Source organism: Pelodiscus sinensis, chromosome 2, assembly GCF_052426305.1.
Source record: "Pelodiscus sinensis isolate ZL-2025 chromosome 2, ASM5242630v1, whole genome shotgun sequence".
Classification (NCBI taxonomy): Eukaryota; Metazoa; Chordata; order Testudines; family Trionychidae; genus Pelodiscus; species Pelodiscus sinensis.
The window spans coordinates 265,107,447-265,128,082 of record NC_143053.1 but is presented as its reverse complement, the minus strand read 5'-3'; the positions used below and the strand labels follow the sequence as shown (position 1 = coordinate 265,128,082).

At 48.0% G+C, this 20,636-nt stretch overlaps 1 protein-coding gene across 20 annotated transcripts in view; it reads right to left on the bottom strand.

The window, feature by feature from the left end:
• Positions 1-20,636, bottom strand: part of SMARCD3 (SWI/SNF related BAF chromatin remodeling complex subunit D3) — a 289,042-nt gene that overhangs the window by 173,242 nt on the left and 95,164 nt on the right. For 16 of the 20 annotated variants that reach the window (XR_016348994.1, XM_089776879.1, XM_089776885.1 and 13 more), the window contains one exon: positions 153-373. Coding sequence is in view for 19 of the 20 variants with exons in the window: in XM_089776881.1 (XP_089633007.1) it covers positions 153-373 (221 nt within the window). In the remaining variant the exon portion in view is untranslated. Of the gene's footprint in view, positions 1-152; positions 374-12,633; positions 12,728-20,636 lie in introns of all 20 variants that reach the window. The other 4 variants (XM_089776877.1, XM_089776882.1, XM_089776878.1 and 1 more) reach the window with 1 other exon arrangement.

Here is a 20,636-nt window from a genome sequence, read left to right as displayed (position 1 = left end):
TGCATTGTCACAGTCCCAGCTCCAAGCAGCAGACAACCAGTAAATCTTATGATTTATGTTGCCTACATGTTTAAGATTGTCACACATTCACAAAGACGGATGGTTCTACCTCTCCCAATTACCCTCCCATTCTTCTCTTCCCATGCACTCACCTCCGGCTTCGGGTCTGAGTTGCTTGCTGCTGCGGCTGTACCTGCTGTTGCGGCACCTGCTGTTGCTGGACCTGCTGAGGCGCTGCACGCTTTCGTGATGGCTCCATCGCTGTTTGGGGCATTCCAGGGCGGACTGAGGGGCTTCCAACATATGGTGAGCCAGGGGGACCCATTGGAGCCCCCTGATGGGGCATTCGAGCACCTGATGGCATCCCAGGGCGCTAAGGAGGAAGCAAAACAGAAATAAATGTCACTTTGATCACAGTTAATGCAGCAGCAAAGGGGTTAGAATGAAAGTAGCAACTAGCTCCAATATCCAAGCTTTGACCATTCTGATAAGCAACCAGCGCAACAGGCAAAGTAACAGAGTAAGAATCTGATAAGAGAATAGACTGGGGGAGAATAAGGAAAAAGGCCGGGGTTGAGTGGGTGCATTAGTGATGGTGACAGATCCAAGCCAGATTGCTACAGCACTCTCTTTTGGGCTGACTTGAAGGTCATGTAGAAGCTGTTTCTGGTCCAAAATGTTGTGATCTACATGTTAATCAAGACTGATAATGACACCCTATCACATCCGTGATCCTCACTTTATACTGATTGGGCTGCTGTGATCACCAGGGGCATTTTAGCTGTAAGTCATAGGTAAAACATTAAACCGCTGGGGGCAGTGAGTTCTCCATCAAAGGCTTTCCACTTCTGGATACACTATCATCAGGGAACAGAACAAGTCTATAAAGAGAGAAGCTACAGCTACAGGAAAGAGTCATCTTTTTGATCAGCATCCCCTTATAACAGGGGGACATGAGAGTTTGATTACATTTCCTTCTCAATACTAAAGTCCCTTGACATCTTCATCGACATCAGGATCAGACCATGAGATCAGTGCCATAAAAGACACAGAATAAAGTTAGTCCTAACCCTAAAGAGCTTACAGCCCTAAAGAGCTTCCAGTGAACCAATCACTAAGGCGAATCTCATTTTAAAAACTCAAGCCCAACTCTTGGGCACATCAAGTTATTACCCTTACTTATTATGATGTCAACGACACTGTCACTCTTTACAGAGCACGGTGAATGAACTAATAAGTTCTTTGATGGCTGCTTAGTGCAATGTGCAAGTGATATATCGATCACATAAAGCACCAACTCCAGCTGCAAGTAGCAAGCAAGAGTTTAAAATAACAGTCCAAGTGAACATCAGCAAAGCCAGCAACTTAGTCACCACCTCCAGACTAACGAATTATTATACCATATCACTCCAACCCCAAACCTTACCAGGCTCCTTGCTCCTCATAAGCCTCAGAAAACAGCTATTCCTTAGATGCCAAAAGGCTGGCTGCATTAGAGACACAGCAGAAAGAGTGAAGATAGAGACAGCATGGATTAGGGATGTTAAAATTAGTTTATTTTGGTAAACATGTACCTGCTGAAATTTTCAACGGGTACATGTTTACACATGGGGGCGAAGAGCTGGTACACATGGGGAGCTAGCTCCTCTCGCCCGTGCTACAGCAGCATGGGAGGAGGCAGCTCCCCTGTGGTAGTGGGGAGCCTGCATAACAGCCGGCTCCCCCTGAGTACTGGCTCCCACCTGCATTCCCCGCTCCACCATGCTGCTACCTCTGATACAGAGGCAGCAGTGTGGAGGGTGGGCAGCTGCATGTAACCATGAAGATTCACCAATGAGTCCATGCCCATTGATTAACTGTTTATACTATGTGACAAAGGTTGGTGGGTCAGGTGGGTTTTTTTCCCCCTTTTTTCTTTCCACCGTGCTGAACACTAATCCCACTCCTGACACCAGTTTTGACAAAGCTCCTACAAAAACTTGATAGGTCCTGTGCTTCCTGGCACAGGGACTCACAGCAGCCCCCAGTTTTAGGCACCGCACCACACCCCGGGCTTTAATTTGCTGAGCTCTTCTCATGATTGGCTAGCATATGGTAAAACAGAGAATAAACTCCACAGTCCTGAAAATGGGGAGGTGGGTGTTGGGGGGAACCCTCTACTCCAGATTCCAGCCCGGGCTCTGTGACAGTAACTGCTCATGTGAATCCCTGACATTTGCTAGACTACAACTCCAAGACCCCGGGCTACTTCCCCAGCACCTTCCTTCTCTCCAGTTCATCCTCCTAGTTGTGATTTCGCTCTCCTCCTTTCTCCCAGCTGCACGCACCCTACAACTGCAGCAAGTCTGAAGTGGTTTTAATTACCTCCTAGGTGTCCTAATTGGCCTGACTCTGCAGGCCTGGTCAGTTAGCCCCAGGTGTTCCACTGCCCCTGCTGGTTCTAAACCAGCCTCTCCCTGCTACTCTTGGAGCAGGGACTCCTCAGTCAGAGGCTTATATGTTGCTCCTCCAGTACTTGGTTGTAGCCTTCTGTTCTGACCCTGTCACAACTACCACATTCCTAGCGTGGATATTAACAGAAAATTAGAGGAGGGCTTCAGGGCAGAGGCAGAGACAACCCTTACTTGCATTGTTAATAGGAGGAGGAGAGACTAGTAAGTGCAGATAATGGAGATGGATTGTGGGAGCTGAAACTGGGTAAGGGAAGGGCAATAACTAATAAAAGAGAAGCCTTTGTATAGAGCTGAGAACTTTTTCACCTGCTGGCAGAGCCACAAATATGGTTACGACAACTCCTTGGAAAATGTGGCTCTCTCCACCACCACACTCTCTCGCCCCCCCCCCCCCCCCAACTCAGCAGTCACAAAAGGAAATGGAACAAAAATACTTCACACTAAATCTTGTATTTAGAATTTCCTGTTGCCTGTCAATCCACAAACTATGGCTGCCTTCCAGAAAGAAGAAGCTGGACTCTGAACCCTGCTGTTGGTTGTCAATCACCCATGATACTTGATTACCATTTAGAAGAGATGGGACTTGAGCTCCGCTACCCCGTGTCTTGTCTTGCTCTCTCTTGGAAACTGCCTGGCCAAAAGAGACAAGACTGTAGACCCAGCTATCTGCATTTTCAAAGGACAAATTATGGCTAGAACTGCAAAGTTGAGTGGACCAGCCAAGTTACTGACCTATGTGCTATTTCTCTAACTTCCTGTCATTGCCATTTTTTTCCTTGATGGGCATTAAAACAGCAGAGGTACAAATAGTGTTTTGTCTTCCATTTAAATTCTGATGATCCCTAATCTTGCTCCTCCCTGCTTTGCCTAATTACTTTCCTTCTTCCACCCCCACTTCTGTACCTTTTTCTATGAGGTGCTTAGATGTGCAACAAACTCTTTATTCCCAGTACAAGGGACTGCACCCTTCTCCTCCACTGCAATACCCTCAAAAGCCCCACATACCATATGGGTGAAATGCCTTTTCATTATCGACAAGGCCCTACTGAGTTCACTGCTATGAAAAGCACGTCACAGACTGTGAAATCTGGTCTATTATGTGCTTTTACCCAATACTATATAAATTTCACGAAGACATCATTTCTCAAATTGGGGCTCCTGACCTGAAAAGGGAGTCGGAGAGGCGTTTCAAGGGGCATTATTTTAGGGGAGTCATGGTTCTACCACCCTTATTTCTGCATTGCTTTCAGAACTGTGGAGCTGGAGGGTGGCAGGTGTGGGCCAGCACTCAGCTCTGAATGCAGTATTGTACCAGTGGCTTTGCAGAAGTAAGGGTGGCAATAGCATGCCATGCCACACTCACTTCTGTGCTGATGCCTTCAGGGCTGGGCAGCTGGAGTGGAGGCTGCTGAGGGCCTACCTTGCAGATAGCAGCAGAGGAGTCAAGGGGGCAATACCATACCATGCCACCCTTACTGCTGGGCTCCCAGTCAGCAGCCACTATTACTCAGCTGCCCAGCTCTGAAGACAGCGCTGATACCAGTAACAGTAGCAGTACCACAACCCACCTGCCTTACAACACTTCTACAATTCCTTTTTGGGTCACGACTCTTAGAATTATAACACCATGAAACTGCACATTTAAATAGCTAAAATAGTGACATTTGATATTTTTTGAAATCCTATGACCATGAAATTGACCAAAACAGACCATGAATTGGGTAGGGCCCGAATTACCAAAGGACAGCAACGCTATTCTAACCACCTTCAGGGTACCCCAGTGCATCTGGTCTTCTCTGTGCTGCTGGTGGGGAGCACTTTGTCAGTGCCATAAGCCCCTCCAGACAGGCAATAGCAGCAGCATACTCTGTATTGCCATGAGGTGCTTCTTGCCTTCATCCTTTGCAGACTCCTTTCTTGTATTTTACAGCTTTTCTCGCCCTCCCCTCTCTTCTAATCCCATCCTCTCACCTCCTCAGAATGCCTCCTCCTCCCCTTTTCTCACGCAGTTTCCTCCCGTCACATAGTACAGATGAAAGACAGAACAAGACTGTACATATTCTGGCTTTAACGTGATTGTGCTTCTTTTTGCATTCTTACCACAGAAGTGGACACAATACTCCACATGTGGCCTTGCCAGACCCGAATAAAGGGGAATAATCACTTCTCTAGATCTACTGGCAATGCTCCTCCTAATGCAACCTAATATACAATTAGCCTTTTTGGCTACAAGGGCACCCTGCTGACTCATATCCAGCTTCTCATCCACTGTAATCCCCAGGTTCTTTTCTGCACAACTGCTACTTAGCCAGTCGGTCCCCAACCTATAACAATGCTTGGGATTCTTCTGTCCCATGTGCAGGACTCTGCACTTGTCCTTATTGAACCTCATCAGATTTCTTTTGGCCCAATCCTCTAATCTGTCTAGTATCAGAGGGGTAGCCATGTTAGTCTGAATCTGAAAAAGCGACGAGGAGTCCTATGGCACCTTATAGACTAACAGATTTATTGGAGCATAAGCTTTCGTGGGCAAAGACCCACTTCGTCAGATGCATCTGATGAAGTAGGTCTTTGCCCACGAAAGTTTATGCTCCAATAAATCTGTTAGTCTATAAGGTGCCACAGGATTCCTCATGGCTTAATCTGTCTAGGTCACTCGGGACCCAAACCCTGCCCTCCAGCGTCTCTCCCTCTCAGTCTAGCTTAGTGTCATCTGCAAACTTGCTGAGGGTGCAATCCATCCTCACATCCAGGTCATTAATAAAGATGTTGAATAAATCGGGTCCTAGAACTGATCCTAGAGGCACTCCACTAGAAACCGACCGCCAACCTGACATCGAGCCATTGTTGGGACCTCTTGGGCCCAACAGTCTAGCCAGTTTTTTATCCAACTTACAGTCTATTTATCCAATCCATACTCCCTTAACTTGCTGGCCAATTTAAGGGAGTATGGATTGGGAGACTGTATCAAAAGTTTGCTAAAGTCAAGGTGTTTCACATCCACTGACTTTCCCATATCCACAGAGCCAGTTACCTCATCATAGAAGCTAATCAGATTGGTCAGGCATAACTTGCCCTTGGTGAATCTATGCGGAATATTCCTGATCACGTTCCCCTCTTCCAAGGGCTCCAAAATGGAATCCTTGAAGGTCCCCTCCATGATTTTTCTGGGGACGGAGGTAAGGTTGACTGGTCTGTAGTTCCCTAGACTGTTCTTCTTCCCTTTTTTAAAGGTGACACTACATTTGCCTTTTCCCAATCATCTCAAAGATAATGGCCAAAGGCACTACAATGACATTTGCCAACTCCCTTAGTAACCTCAGATTCATTAAATCCGGAACAATGGATCTGTGTATTGTTTAGCTTTTCTAAATAGTTCTTAGCCTGTTCTTTCTCCACCAAAGGCTGCCCACCTCCTTCCCATACTGCGTTGCCTAGTGCATTACTCTGGGAGCTGATCTTGTCTGTGAAGACAGAGGCAAAGAAAGCATTGAGTATTTCAACTTTTCCCACATCATCTGTCACTAGGGTACCTCCCTCATCCAGAAAGAGCCCCACACACTCTTTGATCACTCTCTTATTGCTAACATGGCTATAGAAACCTATCTTGTTACCCTTCAAGACAACCTGGGAAGCAGTGATCATGAGATGGTAGATATCAGGATCCTAACCAAAGGAAGAAAAGAGAGTAGTAAAATACACACCTTGGACTTCAGAAAAGCAGACTTTGACTCCCTCAGAGACCTAATGGGTAGAATCCCCTGAGATGCTTACATGAAGGGAAAAGGAGTCCAGGAGAGATGGCAGTATTTTAAAGAAGCCTTATTGAAGGCACAGAAATAAACCATCCCGATGTGTAGTAAGAGAAGCAAACATGGTAGGAGACTAATTGGCTTACAGGGGGAATCCTTGGTGAATTTAAGCACAAAAAGGGAGCTTACAAAAAGCGGAACCTTGGACAAATGACCATAGAGAGCTATAAATGTATAGCTCGAGAATGCCGGGGGGTTATCAGGAAGGTGAAAGTGCAATGGGAATTGTGACTGGCAACAGATGTGAAGAATAAAAAGAAAGGTTTCTACAGGCATATTAGCAAAAAGAATGTGATCAGAGAGGGTGTGGGGCCCCCACTCGATGAAGGAGGTAACCTAGTGACAGATGATGAGGGGAAAGCTGAAGTACTCAATGCTTTCTTTACCTCTGTCTTCATGGACAAGATCTGCTCCCAGACTAATGCGCTAAGTGATACAAGATGGGATGAAGATGAACAGCCCATGGTGGGTACAGAACAGGTTAGAACACAAATCCATGGGTCCGGACTTAATGCATCCAAGGGTACTGAGAGAGTTGGCAAGTGTCATTGAGGAGCCTTTGGCAATTATCTTTGAAAAGTCTTGGAGATCTGGAGAGATCCCAGATGCTTTGAAAAAGGCAAATGTAGTGCCTATTTTCAAAAAAGGGAAGAAGGACGATCCAGGGAACTATAGGCCAGTCAACTTTACCTCAGTCCCCAGAAAAATCATGAAAGGGATCCTTCAGGAATCCATTTTGAGGCACTAGGAAAAGGGGAAAGTGATCAAGAATAGTTAGCATGGATTCATGAAGGGCAAGTCGTACCTGACCAATCTCATTAGCTTCTATGATGAGGTAACTGGCTCTGTAGACATGGGTGAGTTACTGGTTGTGATATACCTTGACTTTAGCAAGGCTTTTGATACAGCCTCCCACAATATTCTTGCCAGCAAGTTAAGGATAAATGGACAGTAAGATGGATAGAAAGATGGCTAGAAGGTCGGGACCAGCGGGTAGTGATCAACGACTTGATGTCAGGATGGCGGTCGGTTTCTAGCGGAGTGCCCCAACGTTCGGTTCTAGGACTGGTTTTGTTCAATATCTTTATTAATGACCTGGATAAGGGGATAGATTGCACCCTCAGCAAGTTTGCAGATGACACTAAGCTAAGGGGAGAGGTAGATACACTCGAGGGCAGAGATAGGTTCCAGAGTGACTTAGACAAATTGGAGGATTGGGCCACAAGAAATCTGATGAGGTTCAATAAGGACAAGTGCAGAGTCCTGCACATGGGATGGAAGAATCCCAAGCATTGTTACAGGCTGGGGACCAACCAGCTAAGTAGTAGTTCTGCAGAAAATCTGGGGATTACAGTGGATGAGAAGCTGGATATGAGTCAACAGTGTGTCCTTGTAGCCAAGAAGGCTAATGGCATATTAGGTTGCATTACGAGGAGCATTGCCAGCAGATTCAGCGATGTGATTATTCCTCTTTATTGGGCTCTTGTGAGGCAACATCTGGAGTATTGTGTGCAGTTCTGGGCCCCCCACTCAAAAAGAATGTGGACACATTGGAGAGGGTCCAGTGGAGGGCAACGAAAATTATTAGGGGGCTGGAGCATATGACCTACGAAAAGAGACTGAGGGAGTTGGGTCTGTTTAGTCTGCAGAAGCTAAGAAGAGTGAGGGGGGATTTGATAACAGCCTTCAACTTCCTGAAGGGAGGTCCCAAAGAGGCTGGAGAACATAAGAACATGAGAACGGCCGTACTGGGTCAGACCAAAGGTCCATCTAGCCCAGTATCCTGTCTGCCGACAGTGGCCAGCACCAGGTGCCCCCGAGAGGGTGGACTGAAGACAACGATCAAGCGATTTGTCTCCTGCCATCCCGCTCCAGCCTCTGACAGACAGAGGCCAAGGACACCATTTTATCCCCTGGCTAATAGCCTTTTATGGACCTAACCTCCATGAAATTATCTAGCTTCTCTTTAAACTCTATTAGGGTATGTCTACACTACCCTCCTAGTTCGAACTAGGAGGGTAATGTAGGCATACCGCACTTGCAAATGAAGCCCGGGATTTGAATTTCCCGGGCTTCATTTGCATAAGCGGGGAGCCGCCATTTTTAAATCCCCGCTGCTTCGAACCCCGTGCAGCGCGGCTACACGGGGCTCGAACTAGGTAGTTCGGACTAGGTTCCTATTCCGAACTACCGTTACTCCTCGTGAAATGAGGTGTACCGGTAGTTCGGAATAGGCACCCTAGTCCGAACTACCTAGTTCGAGCCCCGTGTAGCCGCGCTGCACGGGGTTCGAAGCAGCGGGGATTTAAAAATGGCGGCTCCCCGCTTATGCAAATGAAGCCCGGGAAATTCAAATCCCGGGCTTCATTTGCAAGTGCGGTATGCCTACATTACCCCGCTAGTTCGAACTAGCGGGGTAGTGTAGACATACCCTTATAGTCCTAGCCTTCACAGCCTCCTCTGGCAAGGAGTTCCACAGGTTGACTACATGCTGTGTGAAGAACTTTCTTTTATTAGTTTTAAACCTGCTCCCAATTAATTTCATTTGGTGTCCTCTAGTTCTTCTATTTAGGGAACTAATAAATAACTTTTCTTTATCCGCCCTCTCCACACCACTCATGATTTTATATACCTCTATCATATCCCCCCTCAGTCTCCTCTTTTCTAAACTGAAAAGTCCAGTCGCTTTAACCTCTCCTCATATGGGACCCGTTCGAAACCCCTAATCATTTTAGTTGCCCTTTTCTGAACCCTTTCCAAGGCCAAAATATCTTTTTTGAGGTGAGGAGACCACATCTGAACACAGTATTCAAGACGTGGGCGTACCATAGTTTTATACAGGGGCAGTAAGATATTCTGTGTCTTATTTTCTATCCCTTTCCTAATAATTCCTAGCATCCTATTTGCCTTTTTGACCGCCGCTGCACACTGTGTGGAAGTTTTCAGAGAACTGTCCATGATAACTCCAAGATCTCTTTCCTGATTTGTCGTAGCCAAATTAGCCCCCATCATACTGTACGTATACTTGGGGTTATTTTTCCCGATGTGCATTACTTTACACTTATCCACATTATATTTCATTTGCCATTTTGTTGCCCAATCACTCAGTTTGGTGAGATCTTCTTGGAGTCCCTCACAGTCTGCTTCTGTCTTGACCATCCTAAACAGTTTTGTATCATCTGCAAACTTTACTACCTCACTCCTTACCCCTTTCTCCAGATCATTTATGAATTAGTTGAAAAGGATTGGTCCCAGGACTGACCCTTGGGGTATACCACTAGTTACCCCTCTCCACTCTGAAAATTTACCATTTATTCCTACCCTTTGTTTCCTGTCTTTTAACCAGTTCTCAATCCAAGAAAGGACCTTCCCTCTTATCTCATGGCCATGTAATTTACACAAGAAAGGCTGTTCTCAGTAGTGGCGGATAGCAGAAGAAGGAACAATGATCTCAAGTTGTGGTGGGAGAGTCCAGGTTGGATATTAGGAAAAACTATTTCACTAGGAGGGTGATGAAGCACTGGAATGGGTTACCTAGGGAAGTAGTGGAGTCTCCATCCTTAGAGATTTTTAAGTCTCGGCTTGACAAAACCCTGGCTGGGTTGATTTAGTTGGGATTGTACTGCCTCGGGCAGGGGGCTGGACTTGATGTCCTTCTGAGGTCTCTTCCAGCTCTATGGTTCTATGATTGATTCACATCCTTTGCTAGCTGCAATTTCAATTGCACTTTCATAGAATACTAGGACTGGAAGGGACCTCGAGAGGTCATCGAGTCATAGACCTCTTGTGGCAGGATCCAGTACTGTCCAGACCATCCCTGGTCGATATTTATCTAACCTACTCTTAAATATCTCCAGAGATGGAGATTCCACAACCTCCCTTGGCAATTTATTCCAGTGTTTAACCACCCTGACAGTTAGAAACTTTTTTCTAATGTCCAACCTAAACCTCCCTTGCTGCAGTTTAAGCTCATTTCTTCTTGTTCTATCCTCAGAGGCCTGGAAGAACAATTTTTCTCCCTCCTCCTTCTAACACCCTTTTAGATACCTGAAAACCGCTATCATGTCCCCTCTCAATCTTCTCTTTTCCGAACTAAACAAGCCCAATTCTTTCAGTCTTCCTTCATAGGTCATGTTCTCTAGACCTTTAATCTTTCTTGTTGCTCTTCTCTGGACCTCCTCCAATTTCTCCACATCTTTCTTGAGATGTGGTACCCAGAACTGGACACAATACTCCAACAGAGGCCCTAATCAGCACAGAGTATAGCAGGAGAATGAGTTCTCGTGTCTTGCTCGCAACACACCTGTTAATGCATCCTAAATCATGTTTGCTTTTTTTGCAACAGCATCACACTGTTGACTTGTATTTAGCTTGTGGTCCACTATAAACCCTACATCCCTTTCTGCTGTACTCCTTCCTAGACAGTTGCTTCTCATTCTGTACGTGTGAAACTGATTGTTCCTTCCTAAGTGGAGCACTCTGCATTTGTCATTATTAAACTTCGTCGTGTTTACGTCGGACCATTTCTCCAATTTGTCCAAATCATTTTGAATTTCGCCTTCCTGATAACTCCCCTGCATTCTCAAGCAATATATTTATACTCCTCCCTAGTCATCTGTCTAAGTTTCCACTTCTGGTAAGCTTCCTTTTTGTGTTTGGCTTACCAGGGAAGTCCTTGGTGAGCTTAATCTGGTCGCCTACCATATCTGCTTTTCTTACTGAGCATCAGGGTGGTTTCTTCCTGTGCGTTTATTAAGGCTTCTTTAAAATACTGACAGCTCTCCTGGACTCCTTTCTCCCTTCATGTAAGCATCCCAGAGAATCCTGCCCATCAGTTCTCTGAGGATGTCGAAGTCTGCTTTTCTGAAGTGCAGGGTATGTATTTTGCTACTCTCCTTTCTTCCTTTGGTCAGGATCCTGAAATCTACCATATTATGATCACTGCTTCCCAGGTTGTCACCCACCTCTGCTTCTCCTACTAATTCCTCCCTGTTTGTGAGCAATAGGTCAAGTTGCGCATGGCCCCTAGTCGGTTCCTTCAGCATTTGTACCAAGAAGTTATCCCCAACATTCTCCAAAAACTTCCTGGATTGTCTGTGTCCTGTTGTATTGGTCTCCCAACAAATGTCAGTGTGATTAAAGTCCCCCATGAGAACCAGGGCCTGTGATCTGGAAGGTTCTCTCAGTTGTCTGAAGAAAGCCTCATCTACTTCATCCATCTAATCCGGTGGTCTATAACAGACACCAACCACAACATTACCCCTGTTGCTTACACCTCTAAAATTAACCCATAGACTCTCAATAGGGTTTTCTCCCTCTATATACTGGAGCTCCGAGCAATCACTCTGCTCTCTTACATACAATGCAACTCCTCCTTTTCTCCCCCGCCTGTTCTTTCTGAAGAGTTTATACCCTTCCATGATAGTGCTCCAGTCATGCGAGTCATCCCACCAAGTCTCCGTTATTCCAATCAAATCATAGTTCTTTGACTGGGCCAGAGCTTCTAATTCTTCCTGTTTGTTTCCCAGGCTTCTTGCATTTGTGTACAAACACCTTAAATAACCAGTTGATTGCCTATCTTCTCCATTCAAATCAGGGATCCTCCTTTATTGCTTGTTCCTCCTTGTGTTTCTTCCCGGTATCTGACTTCCCAACTTCCCTCAGGGCTTTGATCACAGTCCCCCAATGAACCTAGTTTAAAGCCCTCCTCACTAGGTTTGCAAGCCTGCCCGCAAAGATGCTCTTTCCTCTCATGGTTAGATGGATCCCATCTCTTCCTAATAATCCTTGTGCCAGGAACAGAGTCCCATGGTCGAAGAAACCAAAGCCCTCTCTCCGACACCACCTGTGCAACCACGCATTTACTTCCTCAATTTGACGATCCCAACCTGGACCTTTTCCTTCAACAGGGAGGATGGACGAGTACACCACTTGCGCTTCAAATTCCTTGATCCTTCTTCTCAGTGCTATATAATCTGCAGTGACCTGCTCAAGGTCATTCTTGGCCATATTGTTAGTTCCTACATGGAGAAGCAGGAAGGGGTAAGTGATCCAAAGGTTTAATCACTTTCGGAAGACTCTCGGTCACATCCTGAATTCGAGCTCCTGGTAAGCAGCACACTTCTCGACATTCCAGGTCTGGATGGCAGATGGATGACTCAGTCCCTCTTAGGAGGGAGTCCCTGACCACCACCACCCGTCTTCTTATTTGGGGGGGTGGGAGGACTTGTGGAACCCCCATCCCTAGGACTACACATCCCATGCCTTCCCGTAGACGGTGTTCCCTTCTGATGTCTTCCCTGAGAGGTCCCTGCCAAAGCATTCTCCACCGCAGTGCCTGTGAAGAAAGCCTGAAAGCAGTTACTTACCTCTAGAGGAATAGGGGATACCTGAGTTGGCCTTCTTCTTCTAGAGGTTACATGCTGCCAGTTCTCTTCCTTGTACTGTACTGCCCCCTCCAAGCTAAGGATGTAATAGTGTAGTTGGTTAAACAATTAACTGATAAGCAAAAGCTTATCCATTAATGCTACACACTACACACATCCCCTCCCCAACTCATCCCCCATAGCTCTGCCACTACATTTTTCAGAGGGCTGGCCAGCAACCTGGCTCATTCCTCGCTCGCACCGGGTCTGGGGAGCTACCCTCACTGAAGCTCTGCATGAAAAAGTAATTTAGGAGCTTGCAGGCAGGCAGCCTGGCTCAGTCCTATCTTGTGCCAGGTCCTGGAGCTACTGAGCCGGTCATTCTTCTGCTCTGCTCTGTGCTGAGTAGGCCTCAGTTGGAGTATTGTGTCCAGTTCTGGGCACCATATTTCAAGAAAGATGTGGAGAAACTGGAGAAGGTCCAGAGAAGAGCAACAAGAATGATTAAAGGTCTAGAGAACATGACCTATGAAGGAAGAATGAAAAAACTGGGCTTGTTTAGTTTGGAAAGGAGAAGACTGAGGGGGGACATGATAGTCGTTTTCAAGTATCTAAACGGGTGTCACAAGGAGGAGGGAGAAAAATTGTTGTTCTTGGCCTCTGAGGATAGAAAAAATGGTTATTTACCTATAATTGTTGTTCTTCGATATGTGTTGCTCATGTCTATTAGAATGAGGTGTGCACACGTTATGTGCACGGTATCCCGGAGCTTTTTTTCCCCTAGCAGTACCCATCGGGCCGGCAGGTCACTCCTTGGAGTGGCACCGCAATAGTGGAGCAGAAATACCCCTGCCGGCGCTCCTCCTCCTCCTCAGTTCTTTCTTGCCGGAGACTCCGATGAAGGGGGGGTGGGGGGGGAAAATGAATGGACATGAGCAACACATCTTGAAGAACAACAGTTACAGGTAAGTAACAGTTTTTTCTTCGAGTGATTCGAATGAGGTGATTCCCCAGCTGAACCCAAAGAAGGCGGGGTCACAGACATTCCTGAGAGAAACAAGTCACTAGTAGATAAGCAACATAACCATCTAACTTTATTGAACGCAAAGTACTCAACTGAGGTAGCAACATTGCCCACACATGCATAAACCTTCTCCCCTTATTGTCCTATTTACAGAACTGAACTGAGTACCGCAGATTCCAGGGCAGTGTCACTTCTGGCTTGCTGGGTAATGGCATAATGTGCACCAAACGTGTAGAAGGAGGACCACATGGCCGCTCTACAAATATCAATGATCGACACCTGCACCACAGAAGCTACAGAGGACGCCTGCGCTCTAGTAGAGTGCGCCCTGATCTGGGGCAGCTCTTTGTGTGCCATAACGTAACACTCCCTGATACATGAGGAGATCCAAGTGGACAGCCTTTGGGCCGACACTAGAAACCCCTTCATCCTTTCCGCAAAAGAAATAAACAGCTGAGAAGATTTGTGAAAATGCTTTGTTCTGTTTAAATAAAAAGCCAAGGCTCTTTTTGCGTCGAGAGAATGCAGGGTCTACTCCCTAGAGGAGTGGTGAGGTTTTGGGAAGAAAACAGGTAAATAAATGTCCTGGGACATGTGGAATGATGACACCACCTTGGGGAGGAATGCTGGGTGGGGGCATAGTCTGACCGTATCGGCTGAAAACACTAAATAGGACGGTTCCACGGTCAGAGCCAAAAGCTCCAACACCCTGCGCGCTGAGGTAATGGCTACTATGAATGCCACCTTAAACAACAGGTACTTAAGTGGACACGTGGCTAAGAGCTCACACGGGGGGGCTATCAGGATGACCCAAGATTTGGACTGCCTGATCTTGTTTAGAGCCCGGGGAACAAGCATACACTAGGCCCCACGGCCAAGGAGCGACCAAGGCATCCCCTTTCAACTCCACTCCTAGGCCCAGGAATGAGATGTATTGGGGACACTTCCTATCGCCTCTGTGGCAAACAGGTCCATCTGGGGATGACCCCACTTCTGGAAGAGAGGTAGAAGGGTGGCATCCTTCAAGCACCACTCGTGGGCTCTGAAGGACCTGCTCAGTGAGTCTGCCAGCGTGTTCTTGCAACCTGGCAAGTATGCCGCCTGGAGCTGAATATTGTGGGCTATGCAAATCTCCAAGAGAACCACTTCGTGGCAAAGGGAGAAGACCGAGCCCCTCCCCCCACACTTGTTTATATAAAACACTGCTGCCATGTTGTCTAGCAACACCAATACAGATTTCCCTCAGAGAGTAGTCAGGAAGACCTTGCCCGCCATCCTGACAGCCCTCAATTCCCTGACATTTATATGTAGGGCCTTCTCGTGGGGAGCCCATAACTCTTGTGTCCTGTGGCGCTCCAAATGTGCACCCCCAACCCTCGTTGGAGGCATCGGTTATTAGTCTGACCAAGGGAATCTCCACCCGAAAAGGCACCCCTTTGCACACTTTGTCCTCCCAAGGCCACCATTGCAGGGAGGCAATCACTTCTGGAGGCACTGTCAGGATGGTGTCCCAATGTGCTCTGGACTGGTTGAAAGATGTTGCCAGCCAACCCTGCAGCACTCTGAGACTCAACCTGGCAGGCTTCCATATGTCCAAGAAGTTTCATGCAATTCCCAGTCATTGTGAGTGGGGACAGCGTTAGGACGCACACCATGGCAGCCATAGTTTGGAAACTGGCCCTGGGGAAATACGCTTGCCCCTTTTTGGCATCTATGTAGGCCCCGACAAACTCTATGTCCTGCGAGGGGGTTAGCAGCGACTTCTCCTCGTTTAACATAAGCCTGAGCTTTCCGAAGATGGTCCTTGTAAAGACTATATGCGCTACAACTTGTTCCCTGGACCGCCCATGAATGAGCCAATCATCTAGGTATAGAAATACTTGGACCCCATGCCTCCTGAGAAAGGCCACCATCACCGCCATTCATTTTGTAAAGACTCTGGGGGCAGTGGAGAGTCCAAAGGGGAGCACAGTGAACGGATAGTGGCTGTGGGCCACTTAAAAAAAAAAAAAAAGGAGAAATCTCCTGTGACTTGGCCGTATGGCCACGTGAAAATAAATGTCCTTCAAGTCGAGGACCGCATACCAATCCCCTATTTCTAGAGCCAGAATAATGGAGGCCAGGGTCACCATCCTGAACCTTGCCTTTTTTATAGCTTTATTGAGGTTTCCGAGGTCCAGGATAGGACAAAGTTCTCCCTTGGGCTTGGGGATAATAAAATAATGGGAATAGAACCCCCTGCCCTCCCAATGGGACGGGACCCTTTCCACCGCTCCCTTTTCCATGAGCAAGAGGACCTCCTGATGGAGGAGGGCCTCATGAGCTGGGGCCCTGAAAAGGGACTGGGAGAGGGGAAGGGAAGGTGGGGAGCTCAGAAAGGGGATGGAGTAACCCATCCTTACCAAGCCCAGCACCCACTTGTCGGACGTGATGTGTGCCCAGGCTCAGGAAAAATGGAACAACCTGTCCCCAAAAGATGGGGTGATATCGGGGGCTGGTACACGGTCCTCGGGCGCACTTTCAAAATAGCTGCTTAGACTGCTGGGTAGAGGGCTGACTGGCGCTCCTATCTGCGTCAGCCCGCAGGCGACGTCACCTATTATGGGTGGAAGTGATACCTGCCACATTACTTATACCCCCACTCGAACCGCAAGGACGACGCCTCAACTGGTCCGGCCAAGAAGGCTGGAACTGTGACCTCCCCGGCTGCCTAATAGGTAGCTGCCTCCTTGGAGGTGCTGGAGTGTGAATACCTAGTGACCTAAGCATAGCCCTTGTGTCCTTCAGACTATGCAGCTTGGAGTCCATGTGTTCGGAAAAAAGGGCTTTCCCATCAAAGGGCAGGTCTTAGACTGCACATCCGGCAGTATCCCTGACACCTGCAACCAGGCGCTCTGATGCATGACCACACCAGAGGCCATGGTCGTGGCTGCCGAATCCATCGCATCCAGGGAGGCTTGTAGGGCCGTACACACTATGGTCCTCCCATCTGTAGTCATAGCCGCAAACTCCTGCCTAGCATCCGTGAGCAGCCTGTCCCGGAACTTATCCATCGCCTGAGATGTGTTATAGGCATAGTGACTGAGCATCGCCTGCTAGTTGGCAATGTGCAACTGGCGCATAGACCTTGCGCCCAGCAAGTCAAGGCGCTTGGGCTCCCTGGCCTTAGGCATAGGTCCAGGCTGCCCCTGCCTCTACTTCTGAGCGGCTGCCTGGACCACCAGCAAACCTGGAACTGGATGAGAGTAGAGGTGCTCATGCCCCGACTGCGGAACAAAGTATCTCTTCTCAACCCCCTTAAGGGTGGAGGTTATAGACCCTGGAGTTTGCCACAAGGCATTTGTGATCTTAGCCACTGTCTTATTTAGAGGTGGGGCCTACTTAGCAGGGGCATCCGCAATGAGGTTGTCGACCATTGGATCAGAGTCCTTGGCCACTGGCTCCGCTGGTACCCCCAGATTAGCTGCCAGCCTACAGAGCAACTCTTGATGCGTCCTAGCGTCCATCACTGGCATGGACGGGGCTGGGTCTGCCAGGGCCTCATCAAGGAGGGATGACGATGAGGATTCCCTAATGGACCCAGGGTCTTCCACCACCTCTGGAGAGTGGGTCACCTGCGGGGGTTCCGCACAAGTGGGTTGCAGGGTAGCCAGTGGGGGTACTTCCCCTAATGCCTCCTGCCTCTGTGGAGTGTCTACCCTAGAGGACGGAGGAGCTCTCGACATCAAGGCAGACGGAGTGCTCCTCCAATGGGAGACACTGGATGCTCAAGAGGGCGGCATTGGGCCCTGCCACTGATGATATTCCCAGGGCGTCTAAAACGGCGAGGGTGGTTGAGCCTGCAGGGGCCACGTCTGCTGAAAATCTTTCGGCACCAGTCGGTGCTGAGAATATGAGTGGTACTGGGACAAAATCCTAGATGAGCCCCCCCAAGCACAGCGACTCTGCTTCAGACTCAGAGGAATAGTCCAAAGCAGACCAGGGCGGTGCCATGGAGGAGTGCCTGGAAGGAAGACTAGGCCTATATCTAGACATGGACTCCGGCTTCCCTACATGGGTTTGTCTGGGAACGGTGGTGCTGGAACATTAACAGTGGTGCTGGAACTCCGATGCCGGGCAGCTGCTGCACCCAACTGGGAGTGGGGGCTGCAAATTGCACCAGTGCTGGCGGTGCCGGCAGCAGTGCCAGGGCCTGCGGTGCTGACAAGACACACAATACTGGCACCAGACGTGCGCCCTGAGAACAGGCAACAACTACCGGTGCCATGTGATCCCCTCGCACGTCCTGGGGATCTGCCGATGCCCCCACTGCAGGTGTCGACGCTTTGACCAATGTTGGCGTTGGCATCAATGCTGGTGCCGTCAAAGTTGCTGGTGCCAACCAGGCTACTGGCGTAGGCACCACAACCGGTGCCACCATGGCCCCCAGTGCCAAAGGCGAAGACCCCTCTGAGTGCAGGGGCGACAGCGGCAAGGCCGTCAGCTCAATGAGCTTGTGGGCTGCGGAGTGGATGGCCAGTATGTGGGGATTGGACCCGGGCTCTGAGCACAAGGCAGGTCATCACTCCTCCTCTGTGCACCGACACGACTTGCTCTGGAGAAGTCTGGGCACAGGGAATGTAGATGGTGCCAGCCTACATGGGTCTTACGACCCAATGACCTTCCCCTACAGTCCTTCTTCCTCTTCGGAGCTGGGGACTGTGACCGGTGCCTCGGTGCTGCCGTCTTCGGTGCCCCGGTACAGGAGGGGCCCGGTTGTACTTCCCGCAACAACATTGGTGCACTGCGCACCATGACCTCTCGAGACAGTGCTGGTTGGAGAGCCGACTCCATGAGCAGCAGTTTTAAGTGGGAATCTCTTTCCCGCTTAGTACACGGCTTAAAACTTCTACAAATTTTACAAGAGTCTGCGAGGTGGGAAGCATCGTGGGGGTCTCCCTTAGGCGTTGGTTTTGCACAGGATGCACAAGGTTTAAAGCCGCACGGGCCTGGCATTCCCCTCCCCCAAAGGGGAGAGATAAGAACTACAAACACTTAACTAAGTACCTAACAATTACAACTACTTGAAAAACAATAAAAGAACTGCTAACAGGCGAACAAACAACATGCACTAGGAACTGCATGAGAGCAGCGGTCACAGGCGGTAACAAGGAAGTGAGGAGGGGAAGTACCAGCAGGGGTATTTATGCTCTGCTATAGCGGCGCCATTCCAGGGGTGACCTGCCAGCCTGATGGGTACCACTAGGGAAAAAATGCTCTGGGATACCGTGCACATGGTGCGTGCACACCTCATTCAAATGGACATAGGCAATCACGCAAAATAAAACAAGAAGCAATGGGCTTAAACTGCAGCAAGGGAAGTTTAGGTTGGACATTTGAAAAAACTTCCTAACTGTCAAGGTGGTTAAACACTGGACTAAGTTGCCTAGGGAAGTTGTGGAATCTCCATCTCTGGAGATATTTAAGAGCAGGTTAGATAAATGTCTATCAGGGATGGTCTAGATAGTACTGGGTCCTGCAATGAGGGCAGGGGACTGGACTCGATGACCTCTCAAGGTCCCTTCCAGTCCTAATATTTTATTATTCTATTTTGAATGCCGTAGTGGAGGTAGTTGCTAGACCAGGCACAAGCCAGGAGCAAGTGCTTGCAGTGCTAACCCTTATCAAATAATCATGTAGATGACAAAATGTTTGCAGACTACATGATTAACAAATTACATGCTTCTTAACATCCCTATTCCGTGCACTGCCTCTGCCCCAAACACTAGTTCTGTACTCCCACTGCTGCTGGCTATTTCTGGGGTGCAGCATGGTCTGCGGTGCCAAGAGAAGCAGGAAGCCTGCCTTAACACCCGTGTTACACTGCTGACTGGGAGCCACTCAAGGTAAGCCCCTCCTGACACAGCGCTGACACCCCCAAAGCCAGAGCCCCCTCCTACACTCCAAAGCTATCATCCTCAGCCCTACCCCAGAACCAACACTCTGGTCAAATTATGTTGGGACAGAGGCATCAACAATTTTCTTCAACTGGGTCACGAGAAAAAAAAAAAAAAGTTAGAAAATCAGTGTTCTTGGGTGAGATGCAATGGTATCCCTGGAAGTAATAGGATGACATTAAGAATGTAAATTTAAACTGTATATTAGGGAATCCTGACTTTTGTTAAGATGTATCTGTCAGTGCAACATCTCCTAAGGAAGCGATGAAAACCCAATTTACAGAAACATTTAAAATTGGCCTGGAACAAGTACAGGAAAAATTACTGTAAATAATCGTTTACAGCCTCTTCTCTCCTTCCAGGTGACTATAAATGTCACCTAACAGATATTACCTTCTCTAATGTCTAGGACAGAGCTGACAAGAAGACATTTCAATGCTTCAACTCCTACTCTTTAGCGTATCTCACTTCACTGATTTCCAGAAAGCAGCTAGTACTTCAGTTCCCTGCACTATCCCATGCCCTAGAATCAGGGATCAAGTATTCCAGGATTCCACAGCTGTGGTATTTGCTGCAGACTCCACCCATCAGTGCATATTGGGCAGCACAAGCTAAAATCTTCCATGCATAAAAACACTGTTTATAGGATTGTAAGTGGATCCCTAGACAGAACACTTTTTGAGGAAGTGACCATCTTTTGTGATGTGTGTGTACAGTGCCTAATGTAATGGTACCCCAACTCTTTAATGGGGAGCCTGTTAGTGATACAACAATTCATATATAAGAGCTCTTAGCATTACAAAGAAAATCAGCACAACAAAACAGTGAGCAATTAACATACTGCCTGTCTGCCTACTCAGAAGGACATCAGATACAACAGCTCCTAGCACCTCAGAGTGACTAAACTACATAAGAACATAAGAAGGGCAATACTGGGTCAGTCTAAAGGTTCATCTTGCCCAGTATCCTATCTTCCCAAGAGTGGCCTCTGCCAGATGTCCCAGGGGGAGTGAACAGAACAGGTAATCATCATGTGATCCCTCTTC